The 22,518-nt window shown below is 29.2% G+C and overlaps 1 protein-coding gene and 2 non-coding genes across 5 annotated transcripts; 1 reads left to right on the top strand and 2 right to left on the bottom strand.

The window, feature by feature from the left end:
* Positions 1-18,701, bottom strand: LOC126908456 (fibroblast growth factor receptor 2-like). 3 transcript variants are annotated; one of them, XM_050690528.1, is made up of 17 exons: positions 18,442-18,701; positions 6,672-6,775; positions 5,115-5,271; positions 4,768-5,045; positions 4,321-4,497; positions 4,058-4,242; positions 3,811-3,940; positions 3,570-3,725; positions 3,310-3,501; positions 3,021-3,208; positions 2,334-2,472; positions 2,018-2,262; positions 1,713-1,947; positions 1,128-1,426; positions 826-1,019; positions 628-768; positions 1-565 (listed from the first exon to the last, which is right to left on the bottom strand). In XM_050690528.1, the coding sequence occupies exons 2-17, from the start codon at positions 6,769-6,771 to the stop codon at positions 367-369; spliced, it is 3,015 nt and encodes a 1,004-aa protein (XP_050546485.1). In that variant the 5' UTR covers positions 6,772-6,775; positions 18,442-18,701; the 3' UTR covers positions 1-366. The 3 variants fall into 3 exon arrangements, with proteins under 3 accessions (XP_050546485.1, XP_050546487.1, XP_050546486.1); XM_050690530.1 differs by lacking the exon at positions 3,021-3,208 and adding an exon at positions 2,638-2,822; XM_050690529.1 differs by lacking the exon at positions 18,442-18,701 and adding an exon at positions 9,980-10,487.
* On the top strand, positions 14,718-14,790 carry Trnar-acg (transfer RNA arginine (anticodon ACG)). The gene has a single exon. It is a non-coding gene; the product is annotated as a tRNA-Arg (tRNA).
* Positions 18,702-22,136: 3,435 nt separating the features above from the next.
* Positions 22,137-22,209, bottom strand: Trnar-acg (transfer RNA arginine (anticodon ACG)). The gene has a single exon. It is a non-coding gene; the product is annotated as a tRNA-Arg (tRNA).
* Positions 22,210-22,518: the final 309 nt, after the last annotated feature.

Genomic DNA, 22,518 nt, shown 5'->3' with positions numbered 1-22,518 from the left:
ATTAATCTACATTTCCCCTTTTTCAGCGAGGAACTATTATTCTGTACCCCCGTTTCCTTAAACATAAAGTAAAATAGAAATAATATATAATATTAAAGTAAAAACGATTTTTCAGTTCAAAAAAACTATTTAACAATTAAAACGACTATTATTTATAATTATTTACATTTTGGTGTTTAGTACGCGTGACACGTGTAACTCCATTAAAAATACTAATTTGGCATCTATCTTTTACAACATTTTTGGACCTATTGTAAAATTTACAATTCAAATTTCAAATTTTAAAATTCAAACTTAATTTGTGAATACTGGTAATAACACTGTAAAACTAGTGTAACCTCAGAAGTTACATATTTAAAATGACTATCATACGGCAAAATTCATTAACGCTTCTTCATCAAAAGATTCTTGGCTAGTAGGCGGTGTGTCAAGTTGAGGCAAACCAAAGTCTACGTATTCTTGGTTTGCTGTGACTGAAAGAATTTGATCTAAGCTTTCTACTAGTTCTTCAAACATAGGACGCTCGTTTGGATGATAACTCCAGCAGTCTCTCATTATCATATATCTACAAATATAATATTTTGGTATAAAATAAAGTTCCAAAAATGTATAATTACAAAAAATTACATTTCTAAAGAACAGCATGATGGTTTTTCCATTCGATGTCCACTTTGGAGCAAATTGAATAATTGTTCCATATTTGGTACTGAAGGATAGGGTGTTCCTCCTAGAGTCATTATCTCCCACAATAGTACTCCGTAAGACCACCTACAATTATTGAAATAAATAAATAAATTATAATATTATTTTAGTATAAGTACCTACACATCAGACTGTGTTGTATATACTCTATGAAATAAAGCTTCAGGAGCCATCCATTTTACTGGAAGTCTTCCGTCAGTTGTTTTTCTATAATACTCTTGGTTTTGTACATCCCTTGCTAAGCCAAAGTCCGCAATTTTCATTACATAATCTTCACTGACCAACACATTTCTAGCAGCTAAATCTCTGTGAATACACTAAAATTAAAATATCTAAGTTAATATCTACTTTAGTTAATGTTAATTAGTAATTTTATTATCTATTTATTGTACTATATTAAATTAAACAATGAACATATTATTTACCTTTCTGGAAGCCAAATATTCCATTCCTCTAGCTATTTGATAAGCAAATGATACCAGATCTTTTTGAGTTAAAGTATCTTTCAAGTTGGATCCAATTGCAGGTTCATACCCGGATGACGGCCTATGTTGCCTCAAAAAATCTCTCAAATTACCATGTAATGCAAATTCAACTAACACGTATAATGGTCCATCTTGTGTACAACATCCAAGTAAATTAATTATATTTACATGTTTACCGATCATCTTCATCATTTCCATTTCAGATACCAGATCCATCATTTCTGTATCAGTATGCCCATCTGCAAAATATTTAAAATCTGTTAATAATATTACAGTTTTAGACAATACAGGATCAAAAAAACCTAATACCTTCAACTTAATTAAATGCATATTTTGAATTTTACATAAATATTACTAGTTACATCAAATAAATTGTATATAATTAAACGTTATAAAATGATTATCAGTGATCATTTTTTATAATTTTGAAAATGTATAAAAATACTTTATTTTAACAGTGTAATAAATTCGACGATAAAAATCAAAATTAATAATAAATTAATATGATATAAATATTCTTATTACCTTTCAACATTTTTACAGCTACAGTAGTTATAACGTTATCACATAATATTCCATCTGCTTCACCCCTCAAAACTTTTCCAAAAGCGCCTTCTCCCAAAGTTTTACTTAATGAGAGATTACTTCTAGAAAACTCCCAACATGGATCTAATGGCAACTCGTACTCTGACAAGCACGTTTGATTTTGTAATTTTGTGTATTTGCTTTTTTGTTTTTCAATTTTTACAACCGGCATGAGCTACAAAGTAAATTTTTTAATTAGTTTCTATTTACACTTATATAATTTAATATTGTATTTATTTTTTTACCAGTGGGTCACTAGCATCGGCCATTTGTTGTTTCTCGATAATGATTTTTTTGGTCCACTGAGTTATCATAGCATTTCTAGCCGATTCTCTCGCAACCAATTCTTTCAGTTTTTCTCTTTTTCTCTGACTACATACCAACAATGCAATACATACTGAAATTACAAATAAGAAACCGACGCCTAGCGAAGCCAAATGATAAGTATGTATCTGTAAAGCTTGAACTTTTACTGGTGCTTCCTCCAATTCTAAATTTTAACAATGATTTTATTTTTTAATACCGTTAATATAGAATAACAATTTTTAATTTAAAACTTACCATCCACTACTTTTAAATAAGCACTGGCATATGTAATACCTAAACTATTACCAGCTACACAGGTATACCATCCTTCGTCTAAATGTGTTACGTTGAAGAGTTGTAAAATTTCTGGATATCCTTCTTCATATGCACCATTCTAAAGATATTATAATTTATAGTTTTTAAAATATTAAATTAAAAAAGTCATAGCACATTTAAAAGCCCAACAATACAAGCGATACTATTTATTTATAATTGTTATTTATTTGCGCACAAAGCATGTTAGTAGATTAAAAATGTAAAGCGTTTTCTCCAAGCATACCTCAACCTTCACCATATTTGTTAAATTAATATTTTCGTGTACATCTAGTACAACTTCCCCAATATACCATTCGATAAATGGATGCAAGTCTGATAACACCTTGCACGCCAAAGCCCCAGTACCACCCAACACCAATGTGAGATTTTGAGGAGCTTCTGTAAATACTGGACGATGATGTAACCTCTCTATAATCAAAACATGTAAAGATGTCATATGTTATCGCTGTATACCAAATATTCCAAACAATTTTACTTAAATACCATCAACAATAAAATTAAAAATAAACCATATCCTTAATGATATAATAAAAAGCCCGTAACAATCAAAACACTTTATAACCTTCGCGCATGCCACCTGTATTTCATATGTCATGTGTTAAATACCTGAATAACAGTGCCGTTATTTAAATTTTCATCGTGCACATTAACCACACTAGCATTGTGAAAAAACCACTGCATGTGTGGTTCGAGATCAGCCAAAGGTGTACACTCAAACGTAACGTTCCCAGAGACCAACACGGTGGCATTATGTGGCTGCCCTTCTTTTATATAGGGCTTATGTGGAAATCTTTCTGTTTTTATTTTTTTAAGATTTAAATTTAAATTTGATTTTATAATTTATTCAGATATACATTTAAATTATATTAAATGAAAAGATCTTATTGTAACTTACCGATAACTTCAACTTTGTATGTGAAATCGATGCATCCGTATTCGTTACATACATTGCATGTGTAATTTCCAGAATCTGTTGTTACTAAATCTTCTAATACAATTGCCCATTGTGAGTACCTAATGATACCAAGTTTACGTTGAGGCGGATTGATACCATCCTTAAACCAAGTTATATTTGGCAATGGATTTCCTGTTTCAAATAATTAACTTTATTATTTAGCAATACATAAATAACTTAATATTGAAAATATCCCTTACCTTCTGCCGCGCATTTTAATTTCAACATATTTCCTGCTGGTTTAGCAATAACTTTATGCATATTTTCAAATTTAGTGAATTTTGGTGCCATTAACTTTTCGGTATCATTAAAAAATCCAGTTTTTTTTAAGCCATCAATGGTTTCAACTTCATCAGCTATATAAATAAGAACGAATGTAATTAATAAGTTATTTAATAATTAATACGTATAGAAAAAGAAATCATTTTGTTGTATTATTACCTTCATTAATTAAATCTAATCTAGCTCCTGACAAAATACGAGTTTTTGGCCCATTTAAACTACACGCGTACCATCCAATATCATTCTCAGTCATTTCATCAAGAATCAATACGCCATTAGACGACTTTACCTATTTAAAAGAATACCATTAAATAAATAATTTAATTGATATCCACAAATTATAAATTTTACAAATAATTTACTCATTTAAATGAAAATAATAATAATAATAAAAATAATAAATTACTTTTTTGATACGACGGAGATCTTCTATTTTAATCTCTTCTGGGCTACTATTATTTAAAAAGTACCAGTCAATTTTTGTTGTTAATTGAGGATTAGATGCTTTACAAACAAACCATGCTGTTTCACCCAATTTTAATGTTAAATTTTGTGGCGATTCAGCTAATATTGGAAGTTCACTTCTTTCCTCTGAAATAAAAAAATGATTTAATAAACAATTTTTACTATGAACTTAACTTTTTACTATGGATTAAAAAAAATAATTACTATATACTGCAATGTTAAATTTATGTTGAATTGATCCGAAATCGTTCTTGATTACACATGTGAAATTACCCGAGTCATTTATTTTTACTCGTTTCAGGGTATAGTTAGCTACATCTACGTCTCCTTGGACAATGATTTCATCGTTTTTAAACCAAGTAAAAACAACTGGTGATGTGCCTGTAAAAAATAAAAAATAAATTGTTTTAAGTCAACTATTAATACAAGAAAGTCAATCGTAAACTTTTAAAAAATATAGGTACACAAAAATTATGCGGGAAACAACAATTTACTTTTTTAATTGTTTAGTTAAATTAATAACTTTTATATAAAAATATTAAAAAAATGTTCATAGTAAATAAAAAAATCTTGATTAGCCTATCAAAATATTTTAATTCAAATAATATATTATTCGAAAATAAAATTATGACTATTTTTGTAAATAATTACTTTCAAATGGACAACTTATAGTACGGGTTTCATCTAATAAGAGCATTATATTATTGTCCAAGTGGGGTTTGTCGATGAATTTTGGTTTAGTACCAACTTTTCGATGTGAAAGACTTTGAGGAGATTTCGATTGTTTACCAATACTTGATTCTTCAGATCTTTTTGATACAGTTAATGTAAAATTGTGCCATTTTTCATAAATTCTTTCACTTGAGGAACCACTTATGAAACACGAATATTGTCCTTCATCGGCAAATTTTAAGTGTTTAAAACGCAACCTATAAATGCAGTTGAATTCGTAAATAATTTCATAGACATTAATTATTATAATTAAGTCATGTTTATACCATTGAGATTTTCTTGTTATTCTATTTGGGGAGTCGGTGAATGTTTCATCATCTGAATCTTTTTTCCACAATACTTTGTCAATTTTTATTGATTCGGGTACATCGCATTTAATGTACAATCGATCCCCTTCAACAGCAGGCACCATGCTTATTTCATCTAAAAAATAATTACACATCACAATAGCATAGATTTTTAGACTTTATTTTTTTATAAATAAGAAGATTTATTCAAATGTAATTAAAATTTTACTTTTTTTGTAATTGAACGTAGTATATTTTTTAATAATATTTTTTCATACAGTGATATTTAAGGTTATAAAACGTATTTTATGTGACTGAGGTTAGTTTATTTTCGAATGAAATTACTTTACTGAAAACAAAAGCCAACCACAAAAGACACTTTGTTGAAAAACTCAAATACATTTTAAAAATCAGGTAGTCTGGTTAGGGTTAATAGCTTTTATTTTGAAATCTTACACTGCTGCGGTATAATATATGTATATTTTTAAACTATATTAAACAAATGAGGGGTACCAGACATTTACAAGTACTATTTTCCCATAGCAAAATACAGGAGCCATAAAAAATCACCATGAAAACATCGAGCGGTCACGTAATTTCATTCCTGGACATACTCCAAGATTAGTTTTTTCTGTCTAACCTTTATATATTTTTTAGTATGATTTTATATATTTTATTTTATAAAGGCCTCACAGAAAAATGATGGATTCAATTTGTAATTTAAATTTTAAACAATAAACAATGCATACATAATGATGCGTATATATATATTTCAAAGTTTTTAATGTAAATCAAATCAAATCAATTAATGCAGTATCAATCACTTATGGATTAACATATATTTTTAAAAAATAATTAGCAAGATCTATCAAATATTTTATGACCCGTCACCATATTTTTTAATGCATTATAATTTTATAGAAATATAGATATGGGCTATATAATATTATAGCACTACTTTATATATACATCTAAAAGAAAATTATAAGTCTGGCAGCGATATTAATGAATCATAATATGCACATGTACCATATGTGTCGTTTCCTTAGAACTCTGTGACTAATAAGTACACAGACATCTTTAGTCTTTTTAGTTTTGATGTAGATTTATGAAGGTATTTTTGTTTGTTTTTGTGATCTAGTATGCATTAAACGCTTTTACAATATTTAAAACTTATTTTTTAACGGTAAAATAAAAACTAATAAATAAATAGATTTTAACTCGTAACAGTAAAAATATTAATGATAATTCAAAAAGTATCATAAATAACTGAAAGTTTGTTTTATAATAAGTTAAGAATTTTATGATATAAATTTTATATTATTATCGTAGTAATATTTTATTATTAAATCAATACCAAATGTATTGATATTACAAGATGTAAAAGGAAAAAATATCTTAAAGATAGATTAACATAAAGAATACATATATGATTCTATGCGTTTCATCATTAATTCACAACAATTTTTTATTTTCCATACTATATTGTTGAAAAAAAGCAAATATTTTAGATAAATTTAATATATGTTTCTGTACCTTGTAGAATAACATTTTTTGAACGTGTTTGTAGACACAATCCGGTGGCCAATAAAAATATTACAATTGTTGGCACTAAATTTGAAGGAAGCGGAATCATTTTTCTAAAAAATAAAAATAAATGTAAATTAAAATATTCATAAAATGTGAAATACTTGAGTCATAAATAGTATAATGTATTACCAAGTATTTGTTACAAGTATGATTTTTACCTACGCAGTAATGTGTTCTAAATTTAAAAAGTAACCACTTGGCATTCAAGTGGGAGCCTTAGTCAGATTGGTTTCTTCCGTCCTTTCTTTTTATCTCAATTTACATGCTCAGCGTATGCTCGATTATTATATTGTCTCCTCAACACGCTCGTGAAACGAGACCAGACGACCAGAGGCCTTATCTCTCCCTAACCGAATGTTGTTAATAAATAAACGGCCATTAAACGATTAGGAGCGGTTCTAGAGCTCTCATATTCAATATTTGTATATCTTTGCGACTCGACTGCCGAAGACACAGGGTATCTGGCAATTGAGTTAAAAAAACCATAAATATATAATGTGTTTTATCTCACGGCGTACAATGAATAAACGTTAACCGTCGGTATTATTTACAAAAAAATCAAACATTTAAGAACTGTTTTGATCGCACAGATATTACACGGTTTTTCTTAAAAAATGAATAGGATACCTAAATGTTCTGCATATGTACGGTGATGAACTTTTACTATCTTGGTTTTTAATATTAACTAAAATCCCGTTTAATGATAGGGTCCAAATGATAATTACAACTAAGTACAATTACACCAAGTAACAATAGTTCTAATAGGATTCAACGGAGACTTTCGAGGAAAAATTATTACATTTTCAGTAATAAAACAAAAATGTGAACAACAAATTACTTTGTAGTTATTATAATAACGAGCCCAACCCACCACTACGATGGAGGGTAATATGTTACAGTTTGCATAATATGTATATTAAACGTGACTAAACATGGGAATATGATTACGAGCCGCCACAGTCTAAAATATCAAAACTTAAACATAGTTTTATTTATTAACCTCGGTGGATTGTAGAACGATATAATAATTTTATATGGTAAAAAAATTTATATCGACTTCGCTTTGTATTTTTACTTTGTTAAAACATATTTTAGCTACCATAAAACTCAACCTACGATTCTCAAATGGTAAACAAACCTACTACGTGTTTAGGTTGTAAAGGTTGCCTATTAAATTTCTAAGTTTTTAGTTTGTCATTTTGAAATAAATTTTTCAATTATTATTATTTTTTCTAAATAATAAAGTTTGTCCGATCAGAGACAGAAATCGCCGACAACAAACCACTTTGAACTTATCCGTTACACACACACGCTCTAAACCATGTTTGTAATCACTGTAATCGTTTTTTATGGTCAACTCGGATCGTAAAATATATACTTTTTTTCCGAATGGACACCCATAAGTGTAACGTTGGATTTTTTTTTAAGTGAATTATTTTTGGGAGGTCCCATTACAAACTATTAAATTATTATTGGTATTGTTGTTATATAACTAGTTTCCCCTTTTATTAACAACAAAACCACCGAACACACGCACTAGACATTATACGGGTACCCTGCGAACGCATTGTCCTGTACATTTGCAAGGATACGCTAAATTGGAAATACTTTAGAACTCTTAAATGCGTAAAAAGTATTCAACTCATTAGTACAGAACTTTTTTTTTAGATTAGCGTAAAAACAAATTTTTTGACGTACAAACACGGTGGCTGACATTAGCTGCCTACTTATGTGTACTATTCTAGTCACATACATCATAGTATGCGACGCTATGTCACCTTAAATATGACGCCCAAAACTAACACAGGATTTACTGACGACTTAAAAACTCCGTGAAATCGATTTCCCCTGCTTTCTGGTACGTGATTTAAAAACTCAATAGTTCTTATTTACGAAATTCGATTTGAAGCTAACAAAAATACACAGAGTATAATGTCTTTTGTGGACGTGCTACGGCTATATTAATTAATAAATACAAATATGCTTTGTATTGACGGGCACGATATATCTTAATCGTTTACAAAAGCGACTACAAGCAGAACAAAAAACGTCATAGTGCACGTGTGATACAATAAACACTATCAGTATACAATAAAGCATTAAGTAAATAAGGTGTTTAGTATTGATTTTTATTTTTACTCGTGATTATCATTTCATTTAAAATTTAAATTGAAACTAAACGATATCGTACGGCATGTGGATCAACGTCAGAATGTTTATATGATTTTTGTTTACTTACCCATTGAAATCATTAAGCTCAAGTCCTAGAGTGTAAACATTAATAATAAACCTTTTAAAAAATATATTAAAATCGAAATTGAAAAATATACACGAGGTATGCATTCAAAATCTATCGCAATTAAATTAAATTTAAGTAATGATGGCTTAATAACAAATTTTGTTATTGAGCCTAATATTTTAAACCAATTAAAAATCCAAAGATATGATTCCATAAAATTACAACTCGACATAATATGATTATTTTCTTGATTAACATTTGAGTATTTTTTGGATGAATGGCTAAAGGATATATTACTATTGATCTAGACGGTAGACTTAGATCATTTTAAATAGTTATTTGTTAGTTTTATGTCTGAAAATACAAATATTTGCACAGTCTGGACATTGATGTTTAATCATATGTTTACAAAATAAATCTACTGTTATCATTATAGCGCGTTAAATTTAAAAAAAACAATGGTATGTACTTGAAACAACTTCATTGGTAAATTAATTTAGATTATCTAATCAAAAATAAAGTATTAATGGATTGTTAATTGATTTTCCAAGTAATAATATAATAATAACAATTTAAATCTTAATTTTTTATTATTTCGAGGATGTATAGCTAGTGAACCGTGTTTATACTTAAAATTATCACCAAAAATAATATTTAATAATAATATAGGTATAAAAGCGCTCAGCTCTTTCCTTATAATTATAATATCAACATTGGAGACATTGTGGTGATACACATCTTGTAACACTGCCATACGTGTACCTACAACCCCATTACAGACACCTTAAGGTCGGGAGTTGTCATAAATCCCTTTTTTACCAGGCCCGTCAATCAGATACGCGATGGAATACACATGTGCATTGAGATACCATCGTTAAGTGCGTGCGCGCTCGTCTTGAATATTATTTTTTTCCTTATAACGACATGTAAAACATTATTATATTATTATTATTATTGCATGGTACAACCCCCGCGCACATAAGCCCGAGGGCCTCTGCGGACATAATGTAATTACCTTGTTTGGTGTGTCCCCTAGTATCAGATAAATAGATAGTAGACTCGTCACAACAGACATCCACAGCTATGGGGTGGAAAGTCATTACTCAAGCGCCACTATACAAAAGTACTGAGCTCTACAATATCGTGTGGACACGCGGGTCGGTTTCATTAACGTCAAACTCTTTTCGTGTGTTTTAAATTGTCATTTTTTGTTAATTGTACTGCCATTCGTTCTACATGTTCTATTAATTTTCTCTTTTTAATTGATCGTTTTTATTTTCGTTATTATGCACTGAAATTTAAAATACAGTTAAAAACCGTATAAGTAAAAAATTGTAACGGCATTATTGTAGCCCCTCATAATCAGTCACCCTTAATGTGTCAGAAAAACGGTAAAATGTCAACAATTTAAGAAAGAAAGAAAAAACCCACAATGTTAAAGAAACGAAACACAACGAGGGGATTTGTTTGAATAGGAACACTCAACTAATAGATGTATGTTCTGTGGCCACCGCGAGTAATTGAATAATAATACAATAATTGAATCCTATGGTAAATAAATTAACCACATTGAAGTAATTTACGTGGGGAAGACTATATACTTAAACAATGTAACTGCCTCCGGACATCAATAATTAACAACGTGCCAATTCAATAACAAGCAAAAAAATTAAACAGCAATGAATTATTACTTACATATACACAATATTTATATATTAGCGGCGTGTGCGCGCGTTAATTTTATCTTGTTAATGTCTTTTGCAGTCTTTATTTGTCTAATTGCTAATGTTCATGTTTGTTTATTCTAAATATAATCAATTTTAACTATACAATACACGAATCTTGTTTTGTGTTATTGCACTAAAGTCTGTAGTAAGACATGAAATGTATTAAGTAATAACCTACTGTAGAAATATGTAATCGGGTTTTGCGTGTGGCACCAGTCCACTCCTTCGATCCAACTATTAATAAATACAGTAAACATAATAATTTAATAGAATTGAATGTGCTCGTCACGAGGTCACGAGGTAGTCGAGAAAGAATTTTACGAATTAAAATTCATAACAAACATTTATGTCACAAGAACATTGTTAGTTATGAACGCATATATTATACTTATTATTAGACTTATATATTTCTAGAAATAGATAAAAAAAAAAAAAAACTACTTACATTTTTTTCAACTAGACAATCAATAACAAATAATTTTAAGACAAAACTTCAAAATAAAATCATTTATTTGTAACGATTGATTGTTGTAAAACAATGTAATGTTTCGAATATGAATTAAAATATCGAAGTGTTAATTTTAACTAATAAATTAAATAGCTTAATTGATAATCAATTTTAAAAACTTAATGCAATATTGCGTTCTTCTTAAACCAATTTAATTCATCAAACAATTAAACATTTGTTTAATTGTCCGAATTATTCATAACTTATAAGTAATATATAATACTATATACATAAAATTTATTTCTTATGAAGTTATTAACTTGAATTACTACAATTGATAACTAGACTCATATTTTTATTGTCACTGTTATTGTTCAAATGATTTTCCCCGAGTATATCTACTATGGGCATATTTACTTCGAGAGCCAACTGCACTAACATTCCGCCAATAATTTATTCAAAAACGATTTTATTCTCAAACTATAAAACTTGAATAATATTTTGAATTACAACAAAACAATATTGTGAACGGTCAACGAGACAGTAACGTGTTTGGATTGAATCTGTCGTCGTCAGGCTACGGAGTAAGCGAGAAAAGGAAGAACACCAAATAACCTCCTCGAGTAAATCACGATTATTGTCTCCAACAGTTGTGGTGCAACAATAGTATTCTGATTATTAAAAAACAAGCAGATAGACACAGGTAAATACATTGTGTACACAAAATTTTGTCACCAAACGGCACCTGTAAATTATCGTCGTTCATCCGGCACTTATTAAGCAAGTGGGGCGGGTGCTGCCGACAGGTAGATTATTATTACGATTATTGTTATTATTTATATATAATTTTTTTTTTTTGTTGGTGCTGAAAAAATGGACAACGGCCACTAGAACTCTTAACAGATAACGTTCTCGGGGTACGTGCATCGTTAGTGTGTTGTCGCGCAACCATATACACATTACATTACTTATATCTTTCCTTGCTTGTTTATGATTAGTTTCCTTTTTAATATTCCAAAGTGCACGCGTTGGCTACCAAGTCTTTGATAGGTAAAACACGCATTCGCGTCGAGCATAAGTAGCCACGTGCTATGTGTATTTTATCGAAGTTTATTTATAGATGTACTCCTTAGGTATGTCGTATTGTCAAAGTATTATTGAATTTCAACAGTATTCTTAATGTTTTATTAAATAATTCCTATATCTGACTCATTGCTGCTCAACCCATAAACTTTTTCATTACTCCATTTTTTTGTCTTGTATTCATGACCGCTATTCAAATTAAATATTACTATGAACTTAAGATTGTGAAATCTCTTTTAGTGTTTATCTTTGTAACTTTTGACGCAAATAAATATTATCTTTATGAATGACGATGCTAGCACATCGTTATGAGGGACTGTCACAGTGTAATTTATTTAATGGACTCAATGATGCAATTTTAAAGTTTTCGCCGTCTTTTTTATTCATGAATTTCGTATATGATAGTTGTGAATATGTCCGCAAACTGACATTCTGAGCCGGAAACGATTAGCGAAGGCGCTGACGTACACACGTGTGTTTTGACTTGTGACCGACGTTGGGGAAGTTTGCTATGTGATGTACGCGTGTGCCCTTAATTTTAGACCCCAATACTTAGACCGAAAAAATAAAAATATATTAAAAAATACTACCTTTGCTTAACGACCCTGAACACGTGGTAGACAAAATTCAAAGTACAGATAAAAAACTTGGAATTATTATTATTTCGATAAACTTCTAATAGACATAATTATACAACGTTAACTGCAGATTGATACCTACCACCCGTTCTCCGTGAACGGCAGTGTAGTACACACTCACTGTTTATATTGTTGTGCAGATATCAACAACCCTGGCAAGACATATGCCGTTCACATGTGGTACCGAAATCCAAAAGAATATTCAACGGTTTTATAGCAGCAACAACTTAGGTAGTTAAAAACTTGTACAACACTGGCTGTAAATTTGGTGTCTCGAAAAGACGGTTATTTTTAAAAATCAATTATCAAATATGTACTATTTTAATGTTCCGTGTAAAGACATCCTGTTTTGACGAATGTTTGATGTAAAAATTATAACAAGTAGAATGATTATTGTAAGCTAACCGATAATATTAAATATAAGTTAAAAGTTAGTTTCATCATTGTATTGTCAAGGGATGATTCATTTACAATATTAGATAACAGAACCGTTCATCAACACGAGAACAAAAGATTAAAAACTATATAAAACTACATAGAATAAAATTACTAATTGAATTTTTTTTTCTAATTGTTACGATTTTTTAGAAAATTGTTCTAATAAAGACATCATAATATGGAATCTTTACTAGTTGAACTTATCATGATAAAATTAATATCATGAAATATTTGCCAGTGTGAGGATAAAACACTCCCACGATCGCTTCGGGAGCAGCTCTACTAGATTACATAGTAATTAGTATTATAACTTTATATCAATATCCTCTTAAAATTGTAATTGAACTTACGCTCAAGATTTTTAATTAAAATTGTCATTTTATAATAACACTTGAAACAAATAAAATTGAATCAAGTTTTTAGTGAACATTTCCAAATCAAAAATGTGTTAAATATTTTCCCAAGAGAAATAAACTATGTGATTTAAAATCTTGTAAGACCAACAATGTAGGTCTTAGGTCAAGGGATATATATATTATTATATTATTATAATAGTTTTTTGGTTTATGTTCAACGCATGGACATAGTCTAACATCTGGTCAAAGAAAACTGGCATACTGACACGTGTGTATGAATTTTGAAATGTCAAGATATTAAGAAGAGTCAGCAGGATCTTTGTAGTAATAAAAGCAATTGTTTTGAGCGGTAAATATTTTATTTGAAAATAAGTTTTACTTCAAAAGCCTATAACAAATAATGTGTGCTAAATAGTCTATATAAAAATATAGCCAATTTGAAAGATTTTTAAACATGCGTTACAACAAAAGAAACACAAGGTGATGAAAAAATGTCATAGTTTTATGCTGTTTAAGGCATTGCTAAAATCCTAATAAAATTTTAATACTTGCTCTAACTGTCAATATAAGAAATTTAAAAAATATATATATTTTTAAATATTTTGAGGCAAGGGCATATTTTATCAGTGGGACAAGTGTTATTTATATTTTATGAGCCGATAATTACGAAATATGTCCATATAGACCTTTTAGGTTTTGGTCATCACTTAGTTATATGGAAATATTTTAGCAAAAATTTTTATCTAGCATGCCTACTAAATTAAAAATAATAAAATGAGTCTCCTCTAATTTTAATTTTAATAATTCTTTCTTTCGAGAACTTATTTTAATAATTAGATGATATAAATAGTAGCCGGTACCAATCTACTGCACTAATCTTCAACAGATAAGTTTTTATTATGTGTAACAGTATTTATCCTCTCTGATCTAGATGTTTTTTTAATTTTTAAAAACTGTTTAGTAGTCAAAAATACATAAAATATTTTTGTATAAATGGATTAAATTAATGAATTTGATAAAAGATTTTTTTAAATTAGGTCCATTTTGCAATTTCAAAGCCGTAGGCCCTGTGGCGCAACGGATAACGCGTCTGACTACGGATCAGAAGATTCCAGGTTCGAATCCTGGCAGGGTCGCATTCATTTTTTGCTTAATCCGTACAGATCAATTATTTTTCATTTGTAAATATCATATTTCATGGCAATTCTATAGTTTTCAATTGACTTGTATTCTCAACTAATTTTCCTTTTGTTCTAACTCAACGTTAATTATTTGCAACAAGAAATTTCAGTAATTTATAAACTTAAAATCATCACTTAATTTTTTAATGATACAGTTTTTTTGATATATTACATAATAGTGTTAAGATTTCAAAAGAATTACACTTATACTATATTATGCACTAACAACGATTAATATGAATTATAATTACACTAATACATAGAAACTGACTTTATTAAATGTAAATATTTTTACGAATACAATTATCAAGCGATTTAAAAACACTCTTGGCATTGAAAAAGTAATGAAAGTAGTAAAATTAATATATTAAGAAATATATTGTGTCAACTAACATTTGCAACAGCGATTTCGGTTTAAGTATACTACGTACAGAATATGTTTATATTTACATTGATATCTTGTAGTACACTTTTTTTAAGTAAAATATTAAGAATACATTTCGAAATCATAAAATTTGATTTATTTCTATAAGTAAATAAAAAATATATAATAACGAGAAATAACAGCATTTTTAGTTATTAGTTAATAATCACAGTACTATACAAATTTGTAACGTATAGTTTTCATCTTCCCAAATCATAACACCTCATAAACTAAATTTATCTAGTGAAACACAGCGTTGTATAAAGTGTACACTATTAACAGATGCGTATCTGTTTTCTATCGTGATTCTTAAACACTGCGCATTGACATAGTCGATGACCAAACACCTTCTTTACATGATTTTTAACTTAATGTAAAGGTCTGTTTTTCTTCCTAAATCTAACGTGCACGCGTCGTTTGTTTTCCAATGAGGAGTGGCGACGTGCAGAAGCAACAGCAGCGAAGAGTAAATCTTATCTAGACTCACGCCCGCAACCCCTTTTTACACACCTGTTTGCCCGTCTATCATCCACGAAACATTTGTATGCTTGACGAGGGATAAGATTATTTTAAGGTGCATTATTACTTACTTGACTACCAAAAGTAACTGATGTAAATACAAATGAATTTTTTTCATGGTTTCGATGAAATTGAGTTTATCCATTTATTTATGATTTATAATAATATTACTACCAAACCATACGTATGATATTGCCTTTTTATAATTAATTGTATAAGATATTCAACGAATTAATAGTGTTCATTAACAATATTTCATGTCATGAATAAAAATTGTTAATTTACATTATAAATAATTACCTTTTAGTAAGTTACTGTGTCATTATAAAAATTATCTAAAGGCTTAACATTTTTGATAAATCTATTAAAATTCTCGATTATAGTCCCTTTATTGTCATATCTAGGTTTATCAATAATTTATCGTATAATATATTGTTTATGTATATATATCTAATTTCATTAATTTTATTAAACATTTATTATTATCTAACACGAGTTGGAGGTTAAATGTTGTTCCGTACCGTTGTCGAGTACCATAACCTACAGCAATTGAATTTTTTATCATATCTTAAAAAATTACAATTAAATCTTTTATAATAGTTTAGACCCTTGAATCTTATTTCGATATAACCACATAAAGATTTAATTGTCTGATTATGGATATGCACACATGTGGATACAGAATTTTTTTAACTGCATTTATGTATTCAGTTGTTACTATAATGACGCGATGATGCTTTTAAGAATTGTTATATAATATCACAATTTGTCCTTATTAAATAATCATTATCACACATAATGAATGAATACTAAAAAATAAACGCCATAATCTAGTTGAACTGTATTAAAACAATAATTATAAATTAAAAAGACCCACTGTTGAAATCTTTACAAGATTCCGAGCTTGATGGGACACTTAAAGGTCATGTCAACATGCTCACTGTTGTCAAATATGTTTTCTGACTACCCTATACGTTATGCAGTGGATAGCAAGTCGATTATTAGTATCATGTGAAAAAGCAGAGATCGTAATAATTATTTCTACAAAGCAATTATTTTTAATTTTGGAACTTGCCACGTCGGCCGCTGTCATCATATTGAGCTCGTAAAAATCTTATAGACCGTCTACAATGTGTGTGACGGATTCCCATATTAAATAGAGTGGAAATTTATTGTCTCCCAACATGTAATTATAGTAGATACGTTGCTGTTTTACTCTATTTATTATTAATACGAAACGTGATGTCCGATCGCCTAGTTGGATTTGTGTTTTTGGGAGTCGCCGGATGTGAGGTCTAGTCGTGTGGTCGCGAAAAAAAGCGCCCAAAATGACGCAAGTATCACACGGCCCCTGACACGTCCGCAAATCGTTAACGACCAATGTAATTCGAGACTGCGACAATAATTTTCGGGGCTTATTATAATAACAGAATACGCCTAATGGGTAATGTTATAATATTTTTATTGTAGGAAGAGATTAACGAGAAGGAAATCGTTTATCATCCGAATGTTGCACAACTACGTGGACGAGTACAAGGATGATCAACTTTTTCATCCGAATAATACACTGTGTTTGTATACTAACCGACAGCATCGACATTTTACGAATCTACCATTTGTTACAGCAACAAACACATTTCAAGCACAATGATTGGGTTTTATGTCCAAAGCCTTTCTAGAAGAAAACCTACTATTTGGGTGAATTTTATTCGAATAAAATTCGTGTTGAATATTATTACATTAAATATAAAAATAAAAACTTGGGGAAGACGGCGATTGCAGGATATGCAGTGGGTTTAATGTGGGCACAATTTATGACGACTACTGTGCGCTGCGGAGAAACGACTACCGCTAATGAATTATTACGAGACTTGATTTTTATTTATACGCGACAAGGAGGTCTATAATAATCATCATTTCCAGGGCTCCAATTAAACAGCCGTAGAGATTTATAATGTGTCCCCGCGGAACAACTATACCTACTCGTTAATACCGACGGGAGTTCATTTTGCACTAAACGGCTAAGTGCAAACAGATTTTGGAAATATTTTACAACCACTGGTATCAATATTAAAACGTGGCTAGGGAATAAGAGTAATAAAAAAATACTTTAGACAGCGGAGAACGGTTAAGGCAAAATGAGTATTTACATAAAAACCCATGTTTTTACGTGTGTATTTTGGTTGTTAACCGTTAAACGTAAATTTGTCACTAATTATTTTACGCCAATGTATTAATAACACTTTAAATATGGCACGTTAAACATATAGAAATCCAATCGTCCCATAAAAAGGTAAGGTGTGCGCAAGTATCCCTAGACGACTGAACAGTTTTGTCTGACACATATACATAATTTTGTCAATTTACATACATAAACCCTTTTAGTTAACCCGACTCGAGAAAAAATAAAAACCGTCTGCGTTTCTAAGATTACAACTAGAACCTAATATTTTTTCTTCAGGGGTCGATGTTACGGTTCACGTTTTGTACACATTATTGGAAGAAAACAGATGGTATTATGTCCACTGTGCCTTCACCCCAACAGTATTATTCAAAAGTAGCACGCAAACCTCAACCATACATCATCGACCAATTTGTTTTAAAAAATCTCATTCAGCCACTAATTCAAGTCTGATAAAATATATGATAGTTTAAAAATTTACCTGATTGACTTGTAAAAGTTTAAAACAGTTTACACATGATAATCTTTTTTAAAATTAAGTCCAAATGAAATCGTCACTAGAAATCGCACTAAACGATTATCCGTCAAGAACAACTGCGATCAAATGTTTACAAAACAATATCTAAATTTTTTTTTAACACAGTTCGAAAAACGTTCAAATACACGATTTTTTACAGATACTCGAGAGATGCGGTAGACGTTTGGGCTATGCCTGTTCGTATTCACTACTACCGTATACTATTCTTATTCCACGCTATATCTTCTTGGCGCACGATTAGAAATACTTTGTTCCCATTGGTGGACAGATCGGGGTAAATGGCCATCCCCACTACGTATCCTACTACGTTACTACATCAAGATCCCTTTAAACTCCTCTACAGTATTACACTATTTTAATTATAGTGCATAGTTAAGTACGAGTGTTTATTGAATTTTGTTGATTGTTTATTTATAAATGCCAATGTTTATTTCAAAGAATTATTATGTAGTCGAAGCAGTTTTGATTTTATGCAAAAGTATTAATAATATACTGAATTCTGTTTTTTGTTAGCCATTTGAACTTTTATGATACACGATTTATAGAAACCAATATGTAAACATATAGTGTTTAAAAATAGTTTGTTTTTTTGCTATGGCAGCTCAAAAACAATTTCTCAATAGTTAAAGCTACATTAAATGTTGAAAAAAGAATCTTATCATATGAAATACATTTTTTAATCTTCAATGTATGAGTTTTACATCAGGAAAATAATAAATGCGCACAAAACAGAATGTCTCATATATAAATACATAAATGCGCTAAATTAAATATTTTTGGACGTTAGAGGCTATGGACAAGCGAACACAACGGATGAAGTAGTAACTGATCTTAAAAATAGACTGTGAGGTTGTTGTTCTCCGCAGAGTATATTATTTTTAAGATCAAGGAAAATTCATTAAAAAAACATGCATTTAATAATACAAATTGTTGTTTTGCTGTCATGAGTTTTATAAATTGCTAAACAATTTATTGTGAACTATGTGTTTTCTTTTAACACCTAGAAATCCTTTTAGCGTACTACAATATAAAACTAATTACTTTTAATTAATTTCAAATTGAAATACTAACATTCATTCTGAATGAAAATCAACCGACTTTAGTTTTAAAGCAACGTAAATTTCTCTCTATATATATATTTATTTATTTATGTACCTCTTAGAAGATGTAGAGTAGATATTATTTATATTTTCTTAGTAAATTCGTATTTGATTGAAGGATTTAGTAATAGGGTTACCAAATTGAAAAATTTGGGGTATCATTCGAATTTCAAATGAATCATAAATTACTATGGCCATTTTAATTTTGAAATTCTCTTAATTTTGTCTTGAAAAGCTGTCTTATATAAATATCACAATTATTATGATTATAAAGAAGTTTATTTTTAAGCTTAAAACGATATTTTATAACTGATAAAATAAATTCAATGCACTTAAATTAGTATTATTTGTAAGTGGTAGATAATGGTTACTTAACATACAAATGGTTGAACACATTTTAAATTAACAGGAATTGAGAAGTTAAATTTAATCATCCTTTAGAAGAGTGGCATATCAGTTCAATCCAGGATTTTATTTTGAAAATTATGACTAAAATATAACGAACTATTTAAGTAGCTCGTCAAATTTTATTAGTTTCATTTTATGTCATTTCAAATATTGTACACTTTCTATTATCAAATTCACGTAATCTTTGAAAAACGATTATTATTCTACTTTGATACTCGTATCAATTATATAATGTTATTAATAGTGTTACTTACCTGTCTGATACCATCCATCTCATTTTACGGTACACATGATACCCATTTTTGTAATTATTTTTAAATATAATAAGTAGTACGTATACAAAGAGTTATACAACGAAAAGATTGATGAATGAGTAAAATGTTATCTTATAATAATTTTATATTTTTTTATTGATTTTAACGGTTCATAAAAAAAAAATATAAATGTTGTTTATTTACAGTCTAAGATAAAATTAAATAATTTTGCATATAAAATACATTTTTGAAAAATTATTTTAATTTATTAATAATTATCATTATTTTATCATAGGCGACTAATTTAGCAGTTTACTTTTAAAACAATGAATTGTAGAATTATTTCTTAATACTGCATATATATATTGTAAAAGAAATACACTATTGATGTACTTATAAATAGTGTATTTCTTTAAATATTAATAAAGCACGCATTTAAATTTTATTCATAAATGTGTTAATATTAATTTTTGGAAAAAGGTATTTTATAACTGATCATTCAATTAATAAAACTGATAATTTTATTAACTCTATTGTTAAAAATATTAACTAGTTAAACAGATAACAAAAAAAAATGAAACTGTATTTTGATATTTTTCCCCTAGTTTAAAATTACAACCTCATTTCCACTAATCGTCGAAACTACTCTAATCTATAATGATTGTAACTAATATTACGTTTTAATTGTACATATTCACAACTAGATGTTAGTTTTTTGGTAAATATCTGTTGTAGCACGTGTTTGAGATTATATATCTGAATCGTTGGAGACTCATTTACCGTTTCAACCTATGAAACATGTTGCATTCCACTGGATTTCAAAATCATCACTCCATCCGGAAATTCTAGGGTACAAATAATTAGCACGTGCCTACGTTTAGGAAGCTTCTCCTGTGTTTTACCGGCCGGATGACACCACGTCGTACAATCCCCACGTACAAAACAAGATAAGATGGGGCAAATATCTGGGGGACGCTGAAGACAAACATCACAAACTGCACGGTACGATTTCTTTTACCATATGAACGGTATTTTTCAAATAAAGGTGTTCCGTAGGATTTAAAAAAATATGTCTTTAATTATATGATCTTGTCCTACAGACAGATCTCCAGCTACCGGAGAGCAAATCACAGGGATCCAACCACTGCGTACGTATTATACGATCCACATGTAACCCAAATGGGCTGACAACTGAAACAATACCCGCTGGTTTACCATAAGGAATTGTACACGTTTTTATGGGTCTCTGCAGTGAGACCTAACAATGACGGTTGTATGCCCTAACGACGTTCTCTAGCTCCCGTGGACATTTGATGACCTGCACATGTACTGTTCGACAAGCTATTCGACACTATGTCGCAAATGAATATGTTCATCTAAAATTTCACAACATTTCAATACGGTCAATGTCTACGAATAGTACAAATTTCATTATATTCAAGGTCAAAACACTAATTATAATTTCATATAATTATTTCTGGCATTCATATTTTTACATTTTACTGACTTATTAAAAGATTACGGTTATAGTATTGCTAATTTAAACAGTCCATTAAATCAATTTTTTTGGATGTAATTAATTCTGTTTTNTTTTTTTGGATGTAATTATTCTGTTTTTACATCGATTAATAACATTTTATACACATCTAATACAATTAATTAAATTTCACATAATTTATGGTTATCGTACAATTTATCATGTTCTACTACTTGTTTCATTTAGAGATTATTGTAAAAAAATGCTGACGGGAAAATATAGTTCACTCATCGGTTAAGTTCTATTCACATATTCTATTCTACTAACCTGATCTATGTTTAGAATTATAATATAGTTGTTTGTAAAAATGACGGTTAACATTAAAAAAATAATCGATTGCGACCCTGCCAGGATTCGAACCTGGAATCTTCTGATCCGTAGTCAGACGCGTTATCCGTTGCGCCACAGGGCCGGATGTTTGTCAGAGAAATTTTTAAGTGATTAAAGCGGCATTACTACTAGGGGACCTAAGAGTTTTGTAGTATCCGAATTTATATCAAAAAAATTAAAAATACACCACAAAATTACATAAAACAAATGAAAATTATCAGTCGAGATTTCATTTATAATAATTATTATTATGATGTTAAAAAAATATAAATATAGACGGTAAAAAAAAAAAACATTTTTTTCTTCTATATTAGCTTCGATGCGAAGCGGAGAAGGTATTAATTTTACTATGATGTGTTTTTTTTTTTTTTTTTTTTTTTTTTTTTTTTTT

The sequence above is a fragment of the Daktulosphaira vitifoliae genome, unplaced genomic scaffold (assembly GCF_025091365.1).
Source record: "Daktulosphaira vitifoliae isolate Bord-2020 unplaced genomic scaffold, ASM2509136v1 Scaffold_5, whole genome shotgun sequence".
NCBI classification, from domain to species: Eukaryota; Metazoa; Arthropoda; class Insecta; order Hemiptera; family Phylloxeridae; genus Daktulosphaira; species Daktulosphaira vitifoliae.
This window is presented reverse-complemented; position numbering and strand designations above follow the sequence as displayed.

Coding starts and splice junctions, on each gene's coding strand:
- LOC126908456 (XM_050690528.1), bottom strand. CDS start 6,771: ATGATTCCGCTTCCTTCAAATTTAGTGCCAACAATTGTAATATTTTTA. Junction 3,502..3,569: donor ATTAAAATGCGCGGCAGAAG/GTAAGGGATATT, acceptor TATTTGAAACAG/GAAATCCATTGCCAAATATA. Junction 2,263..2,333: donor TTATTTAAAAGTAGTGGATG/GTAAGTTTTAAA, acceptor GTTAAAATTTAG/AATTGGAGGAAGCACCAGTA.